Source organism: Carya illinoinensis, chromosome 15 (assembly GCF_018687715.1).
Source record: "Carya illinoinensis cultivar Pawnee chromosome 15, C.illinoinensisPawnee_v1, whole genome shotgun sequence".
NCBI lineage: Eukaryota > Viridiplantae > Streptophyta > Magnoliopsida > Fagales > Juglandaceae > Carya > Carya illinoinensis.
In genome coordinates, this window is record NC_056766.1 from 29,048,822 (window position 1) to 29,058,474 (window position 9,653).

At 34.2% G+C, this 9,653-nt stretch overlaps 1 protein-coding gene across 1 annotated transcript; it reads right to left on the minus strand.

Annotated features, from left to right (window-relative positions):
• Positions 1-4,478: 4,478 nt before the first annotated feature.
• Positions 4,479-9,271, minus strand: LOC122296172 (isoaspartyl peptidase/L-asparaginase-like). Its single transcript, XM_043105637.1, has 4 exons — positions 8,868-9,271; positions 7,837-8,070; positions 5,481-5,567; positions 4,479-5,151 (listed from the first exon to the last, which is right to left on the minus strand). The coding sequence occupies exons 1-4, from the start codon at positions 9,027-9,029 to the stop codon at positions 4,669-4,671; spliced, it is 966 nt and encodes a 321-aa protein (XP_042961571.1). The 5' UTR covers positions 9,030-9,271; the 3' UTR covers positions 4,479-4,668.
• Between the last annotated feature and the right edge of the window lie 382 nt (positions 9,272-9,653).

Sequence of the window (9,653 nt, forward strand, 5' to 3'; positions counted from 1 at the left end):
GATTAGCAAGAATAGATAAGAAGAACATGTGTTACAAACACAATTCCGGTCACAAAAATTGACATTAAAAACTTTTTTGGGTTTAAAATTTTCCCGGCTTGCACAAAATATCTAGGGATTCCCCTCACTTGAGAAGTCGAATCTTCCGAATTCCACAACAATCTCATTGAAAAAATTCAGTTAAAACTCCAAAGTTGAAAAGCAAAGATCATTTCTTAAGCTATAAAAATTGTCCTCATCAAAGCTGTAGCAAGTGCAATCCTTTGCTATACAATGGCTACCAACCTACCACCAAAATCCATCAACAACTATCTCAATTCCATATTTTGAAGATTTTAGTGAGTCATGGACAATCCTGAAAAGAAAATATTCACCAAAAAATCCTGGAAAGACATTTGCATTTCAAAATCTATGGGAGGGCTAGGTTTAAAACAAATGAATCTCTTCAATTTGGTTTTGATTTCTAAATATGCCTGGGTTTTTATGAATGACTCAAACAATATGTAGAAGGAAGTGCCGTCCAAAAAATATCTCAACTCTAATTCCTTTGCCAAAGTCACTTCAAAATTCCAAGATTCTTGGTTCTAGAAATGTATCCTTAAGCAAAAAGACCTTATGAGGAATAGTTGTTGTTTCCAAATCAATAATGGAACTACTGTGAAGGTATGGCAGGATCATTGGATTCCTACTTTACCTTCATTTAAACTCATTCCAAATTCATCCATCTCTACTATTGATCAGAATACTACAATCTCGGAGCTCATCCTTGAAGAACCTAGAAGATGGAACATTTTACTTCTCAATACTCTCTTCATCGAGGATACAACAAGAGAAATTCAAAACATTTCCTTAGCCATTCATAATTTCCACTCAATCCCTGTCAAAATCAAATGGACCCATCACTCATCAAGGAAATTTTCGATAAAGTCAGCTTATGTTGCCTTGGTGAATCAAAATTCCAATCATCCTCACTCAAACAATTAAATTAACTGGAAACATTTGTGGAAAATGAATATCCAAGACCGAATGAAACTCTTTGTTTGGAAAATTTGTCACAACATCCTTCCCACAAAAGAAATCATTCATAGAGTCATTCCCCTAGAGGAAGAACATATTTTATGTCCTCTTTGCAAAACAAAACCAGAAAATCTTACCCACCTATTCCTAAACTATATTTATTCCAAAATTGTGTGGAGACAGTCCAAATGGCCCATAGATATCACCATTTTCTTGAATCAACCACTTCATGACTGGATCAAAAATATCATCAATCCAAGCAAGTTTTTAAAAATCCCAGAGTTTGGACACTAAAGTTTTCAAATCTTTGCTTGCATAGCCATGAACTCTTTGTGGTTTCAAAGGAACAAACTCATACATGAACAGATTCAATCTAACCCAATCAGATTTGTGGAATTAGTTCAAAAACATTTTCAGGATCATATAACAGCTTGGACAAGGAAAGATGATTATTTGCCACTTGAAGATTTCTTTTCAATTAAAGAAAAACACCAAGACCCACCAGAATCCAAGATATTGTCTTTTGATGTAGCTATGAGGGATCAAGGTATAACAATTTTTGCAGTAGGAAGGGATTCAAAAAGGACAATTGTTTTTGCTAAAACAGAGTGGATACATAGCTCTCATCTGAACACAAGGGAATCCAGAGCAGCACTAATGGCCATTCAAGAAGTTGAAAAAATGAAACTGAAGAATATAATTCTTGAAGGAGATTCCAATGTGGTCATATGGGTACTAAACCCCATCATCAATGATATCAAGCATCTTTTAAAATTCTTAACAAGATGGGAAGTAAGAAAATTCATCGATCTTCAAATCAGTGCGCATAATCTAGTGTAGTGGGTGGCAACAATGAAAGTCTATGGAAATATTGCCTTAATCCAAATCCCTTCAAGTTTATTGCAATTTCATGGTGGAAAAGATCCACCTGTCATATAATATGTAAAAAGAGTTAGACTCTCCAATATTTCTACATCTATATATTATCCACTTGATTGAAAAGAAAAGAAAAGAAAAGAAAAGAAGAGCATGTGTTAGAGTCATGACTCGTGATTTTAGATAGCATGTGTAGTTGAGTCATGATTTTGGAGAGCATGTGTTGAAAAGTTTTTTCGTTGCTATATACTGGGTGCTATTGAATCTAAATTCTATTATCATATTCCTTATTTGAGATACTAATGTATATTTGTCGAGTTTGATCCTCTTATTTCTCATTCTCCCTCTTCTTTTCGACATAAGAAATGTTTGTGAGCGGAGATAGTGTTAATCAACATAGAATGCTTGACCTATTCAATTGAGAAAATGATGTCCCATAATTCTTTTGTGCAACTGAGGGGCTGTATCTTCAAGATCCCTAATATACTCTACAGGCAAAATGAAAGAACATTTATCCTCGATGCATTTTCTTTCAGTCCTCTTCACTGTGACGATCAAAACTTTAAAGCTACTGAAAACATTAAAGTACAATACTTGAATTGTCTTATTTCTCGATTACACACTCCAAAGATAAGTAAGAAAAAGCTAATAGATTTGATCAAATCAATTGTAGAAGTAGAGAGAGAGGCTCGTTAGTATTATGTCGAATTGGTTAAATACACTCTGGAAGAATTTGTTACAATTTTGTTATTTGATGGTTGCTTCATTATTGAGCTATTTTGTAAGGATGCTCATGATGAGCTTAGAGAAAAGAAAGACCCTATTTTTACCATGTCTTGCATGCATCAATATCTATATCACGACTTGATATTACTAGAAAACCAAGTTCTTTGGATTGTACTTGAGCGCTTGTTCAACATGATCAAACAACAAACCCACAATGAGTTTTTACTTCAACTAGCCATTTGATTTTTTTTGGACAACTTTCTCAGCCACATCAACTACCAAATTCTTGCCTCTCAAAGACATCAAGCACATTGTCGACTTGTTGAGAAAATGGCTGGTTTCATCACCTAAAGAGTAAAAAAAAAACTCAAAATATTGGAAAGTCATGCCTTCTACTACGGTTCTCGTGGAGGCTGGAATAAAATTCATGAAGGCTACATTTGAAAGCATATTGGACATAGAATTCATTGATGGAGTCCTCGAAATTCCTCATTTACTAATCCAAGAGACTACAGAAACAACTTTCCAAAATTTTATCCCTTTTGAAAAGTAGTCTCAATATAAATATATGAATGAATGTATCAAATGCATTACTTGTAGATATTATTTATAGGAAAGTGATGAGTGTAATAACAACTCATCTCCAAAGACAATCTTGGAGACAATCTGTATTAAGTGTGATGATCACCTCCCTATCAATCAAAAATATTATCTAGTCTCATTATCTACAGCATATATCAATAAGACTAACTCTTGGGCACGTAGTTCAACCCTTGGAGCCTATTCGGGCCCTATATTACATCGGCTTACTTCTTCAAGATCCTAAATATCATTACATTTATATGACAATGAGTTAATTAACAAAGAACATAAAGAGAAAAGCAAAGAGGGTATAGATCTTAATACAATATCAAGATAGAAAAATATTTACAAGAAATTTAGAGATCTGTTCGTTGAGAGGGGTCCAATTAGAGATGATTATGTAGATTTTCTTAAGTAAAAATAATATACATTTCTTTACCACATATATAATAGATCCAAGATTTTTCAAATTGACAGATACATGATAGGAAATAATGTATTAATTATCAATCTTGGCCCATGAAAATTTAATAATAATTCTTCATTTCAAAAAGTTATAAGAATATATAGTTTTTAAATTTCAAAAACTTTTAATTTTAATACATTTAATATAGTATTAGTTTTGTCTTGTTGTATCAAAAGATAAAAGGCCACATTTCCCATTTTAGCCTTAGGGCATTCCTAATGGTTCCGTTAATCTTTTAAAAAACATCATCAAAATTCACATTTTTTTATTTTACATACTGACTTTTACAATATATTATACATCAATTTATCTATTTTTTCTATATATTATTTAAATATTATACATTTTAATATGTTTTATTCATTTAAAAATTTCCTCTAACTATTTATTGATATCCCCATATTTCTTGTTATTTGCAATATTTCTTCATATACAATGTCATATAATTATGTTCTATTTCATATTAATCCAAATTTATAAGTAAAACCAAAATTTAATTAAATTGATTCAGAATAGAAAAAAAAAAAAGACGATATTATATTATGAGAATATTCTCAAAATATATTGTGAGAATATTCATTTTGGATTATTGTGAAATAATTATTATATAATGTGTGCAGTTAAGTATATAGCCAAATTAAAAAGCTATGACAATTGAATGCGCAGATGAATGTGGGACTATCATTTCACAAAACAAAAAGCGTTCTAACTTGGTTGGAGTATCCCTTAATGTACCTATTAAGGCTTACTTATATAGCTTTGAGCACTCAGGTGATCTTACATTCCATGCCATAATTTTTAAGGTCGGATCTTAAAGCTGGCAGTGTACACGCATGCCATAATATATCAGTGTTGAGAACGCCATGATTCTGCAATTCCATATCTACACAATACCAGTACAATGCGTTTCCATATTTTGGACACTTCATAAGATACCAAATACAAGTCACCACCAAACTGCAATTTATTGGACTCAAGTAATTGAAACTCACCTAAAGCACTCAGTTTTCCACAGAAGGCCAAATTCCAAACTCTGTATACCCATCTTCAGTAGCAGAAGCTCGATACATGCCTGTTGTATTAAAAGGCATTGTGACTTCTCCTTTGGCAGACACAGCAACCAAGCCAACATTGTCTCTTGGTACACGTTCCTCAACAACACAAGCTGCAGCATCCTTGAGAGAAAGACCTTTGAATTCCATGAGGGCGGCCACATCTCTTGCAACAGTGCCACGTATTATTGCTTCGCCTCTCCCTGTGGCAGAAACTGCACAAAGATTGTTGGCATATGTCCCTGCCCCAATGATGGGCGTGTCCCCAATCCTACCAACCATCTTGTTGACAAATCCACCAGTAGAAGTTGCAGCAGCTAAGTTTCCATCATTATCAACAGCCACACATCCAACTGTACCGATTGGGCTATCGCCATCGCCAGTTGGTGTTTCTTTCTTCACATCTTTCTCAACTGGTTGTGCACAATCAATCTGTAGATTGATCATGGTAAGTTGCCAGCTTCTGATCAAAATATATTCGAGGCATAGTGGAAGTGAAAACAGGTTATAGATAATATACAAACTTTAGACATTTGCACAATTCCCCACTTCAAATTAATTGCTAGCTTGCTCTACTTACAAAACAGTCAGAATGCTTATAGGTCCTTGACAGAAACGAGGGATAGCTAGCAATTTGCAAGTTATAGTGGTAGTGAAATGCACTATGCAAGTGATTGAGGAAATACCATTTCACAATTCAAGAGAGACTCAAAGCACAAAATTCAGGATCCTTCTACAGCCCCAAAAAGGAGACAAAATACCTGAACTCTATTGGCTTCTTTGAATTGCTTTAGCCTCTCAATGTTTGCTGGAGTTATAAAATGGCTTGAATCTACGGTTTCAAGACCCTGGACAAATTTATAAGTAGTCATCATTACACAAATATTTGATGAACATAAACCATACTTTGAGTCAATCAAATTCTAATAAAAATGATTACAACAATTAAAATATCTTTGTTTTTTTTAACAAACAACAATACTTATATTATTCTTGTTGGTGTTCTTGGTATTAGTATTACTAGTGTAGACTTGCACAATATGCGGGAATAATTCAAGTAGAATAGTTAGGAGTTCAAGAAACAAAATGAATAAATAATGATGAGTCAATAGCTACATAGATGAATAGCCTTTTTTTTTTTTTTTAATTGGAAAAGTAATAATAAAATGCTAGAAGAGTTAAGTGTATGAAAGTCGAAGAGACATGTAACGAGAAATCAAAAACTACCATAAGATGAAAAGTTCGTTTTTCCTCTCTATTGAATTGGTAATCATGAATGGAAGGAAATTTTTTGTCTTCAAACTTCTCTTGTAATCTTAATGGAGCGTTTATTGCGGATATAAAGACAATACAATGAAAGGCCTTTTTAGCACTTAAAAGGGTTGAAATAGGTCAATAAAGTAAAATGAAAGATAAAATAAATTGATGAGGTGGCTTAATAGAATACAAAGAACATGCTTCAGAAATTACTTAGGTAATAGATTGATAGAATAATGGTAAAGTGACTCAATTCTACCTTACATTTGAAAAAGTTCAAAAATCATATAGGTTGAGCCTCACTTAGTGAGAGGGTGTCTGGGAAAACAAATGATAAGGAGCATTAAAATAATGCTCAAGTGATTAAATTCACCATTTCAACTAACTTAAACTTTTAGGATGACTGGTGTTCCAACAATTAGGATAATCATCATAAATATTATTATTTATCACTTCAGATTTCAGTCAAGATAATGATCCCAAAGAAATACCAGTTTTCCTTTTATCTGAATTCAAAACTGTAAATGGATCTGAGCAGGTTTTGAGTCTTGGCCTTTCCTAGCATTTATTTGGCAGACCTACCCTCGTAATGAAAACCAACTTACTCGAGGTTGAACTTAATGAGATGTACACATTCATACTGATCTATAAAAGGGTTTACTTTCCATTTTCCTATACACTGATACAAATGTTGATAGCATGATATACACTGACTTCACCATTCATATTCTCCTCACCCCTCACTCCCTCTTGGTTAGGCCTGAAGTTGAGGCCTTGAATCAAGCTGCTAATTCTAGTATGATCAAGTATAAGAAAAATCCAAATACTAGAAAGAGTTTGAGGCCAAATTACAATGAATGTGTTATTTATGGTTCTAAGGAGGTATTAGAACCATATAGGGCTAAGACTTTTCAAAATGAGGAATTGAAGTAGGATTATATCAAGTATTGTTATTGGCCACTTTTGCCAACAAAGAGTGATAATTGGGTTTCTTTCAAAATCAAGAGCTTGCAAAGCTTAAAAGCCAGTTTTCTTGAGGGACTCTAGGGTCCCTAGATGAGTTGCAAAATGGTAATGTTTAGAAGCCAGAACAAGGAGGGGTTAGGGTTTTCGGAATTGACTGCTCTGTTTAGGATTGAGATCCCCCATATTTCTAATGTAACTTAATGCCTAGATTTTATATAAATCCCAATCACTTCTTTCTAATCCAATGGTAGGAATTTTCCCACATCAACATTGATTATTAAAATCCTGAACCATTAATGATTGCACATAAAAAAGGATGAACCATTACTTTTCCCACATCAAAATTTATTATTAAAATCCTGAACCATTAATGGTATTAATGTTTGCACATCCACTTTCCTTTATTTTTTCTTCTTCACAACCCAAATTCAGGGAGAAAATAAGGATGTTGACTGTGGTAACAGTACAGCAACTGAATTGGGTTCTTACAATCTGTGGAAACGGAAGACTCAAAATGCATGTCATACTCAATTGTCTTGAAAACCAAGAACACACAGAGAGAGAGAGAGAGAGAGAGAGAGAGAGAGAGAGAGAGAGAGAGAGAGGAGATGGATTCAGTGCATGCCAGTGTTGTAATGCTAGAACTGTGGCCAAGCACACAGAATAGATGCTGTAAGAACAGCAGATTCTACATTTTTTGGCAGTAATATCTATCAGCACGATGCATTATTATTTTTTCTGGATAAGAAAATCATAAAATCAATAGACATTTCAGGCACAAACATTTCTAAGGAAACTTACAGAAATTTGATTTCAATTCGATATGATAAGTAGAGATACAATATAATAAGCTCAAGAATAGTAAATATGATCAGTAGTATGATTTTCACTCACTTGTTCCCGTGCAAATTTTTCTGCCCCATCAAAAGCAAGATATATATGAGGAGTCTTCTCCATGACCACTCGTGCTAAAGATATGGCATTAACAACGGTAGTGAGCCCAGAGACAGCTCCACATTTTTTTGTCTTACCATCCATGATACAAGCTTCCATTTCAACTGTGCCTTCCGTTGTTAAGACAGACCCCTTACCTGCATTGAAGTGCGGATTGTTTTCTAGTTCACGAACCTAAACATGGAAAATCATCAAAAGTACATTAGTAAGTGAAATGATCGTGAACAAATTTTCCAAATCATTCACCAAGAACAGAAATAGCAAGGCCTGCATTTATCCATAGATTCTTCACTTCAAAGAGCTTCCTTGAAGACATAAAAATGGGAACCCTTCCTCAGAATCAACACAAATTACAGATCCGAAGGGTTATATGCTCATGCAAAAGTGATCATAGCACTCTGTAACATAATCATGAACTGACAGTTGCATTTTAGATGTTAATTTATAACCAATCCCTCTCTCTCTCTCTCTCTCTCTCTCTCTCTCTCTCTCTCTCTCTCTCTCTCTCTCTATGTATGTATCTTTTTACGTTCTCTTCTACATCTGGTTCATTCATCACCTGATACAGCGACATTGTATCATAAAAATTATATTTGGGTCCACTTCAGTGTACTGAGTATTTGATTGTCTTAAAAAAACAGTTCCCCGGAGCATCATTTGAGACAATTCCTCGAATATGTTCAAAGAGGACCAGCGTTACATTTCTAATCAACAACAGAACCATTTAATTTAACATAGAACTAGTATAAGGTAGCTAAATACGAAATAAATTGCCAACATCGGACACTATAGTGAGGTAATCGAAGTAAATGGATAACCGAATTACATAAATCCAACCACTGATATAGTTAAACAGACAGAGAAAAACGAGAACACAACATGTTCCAAACAAACGCAGCAAGTATTACTTGAACTGAGATGTATATAAAAGTTTGAAGAGTCGAGTGGGGTCATGTTGGGTGGTTACGTACCACAAGTTCGACGACGTCGAGGGGGGACTTTTGGGCTTTGAGAGCATCAACTCCGATCTGAAGGCAGTGTCGCAGGGCGGCTTCACGGGGTTGGCGACGCTCCGGCGGAATTGAGGGTGAGATGTCGCCGGCGCCTCCGTGTAGGGCTATAGCCCAGCCCATTTCCACCAACTGTCTTTCACACTCTTCAACTCGAGGAAGGGTGGAGGAAGAGCTTGAAGTAGTAAGTAGCTTCTGAGTCTTAAGGCAGAGTCTTCTTCTTCCCCTTGTTTATAGTGGAGAGACAACTGAATTGATCTTTGTCTGCAAAGCCAATAGTGAAGTGTACAGAGCTCGCAGGCCAGCATCAATCTGGAACCATGCTCTATTTCGACCTTTCCTAGGAAATAGGAAGTACTGAACTGCAGATAGGTACATCGAATCCAATAAGATATACGTTTTTTTATTTTTTATTTTAAAAAAATTGTTATTTTAAGTTTCTACGTCGTCTGTAGCATTTAAAATTTTAAAATTTATTTTAAATTAAATTACATAGAGATAGTAGTTTATAGAATTATTTATTAACTAAAGATAATGATACAAATATAATATTTTTATAATTTTTATATAATTATATTTTAAGTTGAGTGTAAAGAACGTATTCCACTATCAAACGTGATCATCAACTTGCATGTCTATGATCACTAGATGTAATGGATGACACTGAATGTCTACAATCACTATGATGCCTAAGTTAAGTAATAAGTGATAAATAATAATTCAATAACGTAATTAGATAAATCGAAA

What these genes read in the sequence shown, in the direction of transcription:
- LOC122296172 (XM_043105637.1), bottom strand. Translation starts at nt 9,029, where the DNA reads ATGGGCTGGGCTATAGCCCTACACGGAGGCGCCGGCGACATCTCACCC. An exon ending in TCGACGTCGTCGAACTTGTG is followed by an intron (nt 8,071 to 8,867) that starts GTACGTAACCAC and finishes TTCCATGTTTAG; the next exon opens with GTTCGTGAACTAGAAAACAA. An exon ending in AAGAAGCCAATAGAGTTCAG is followed by an intron (nt 5,152 to 5,480) that starts GTATTTTGTCTC and finishes ATCAATCTACAG; the next exon opens with ATTGATTGTGCACAACCAGT.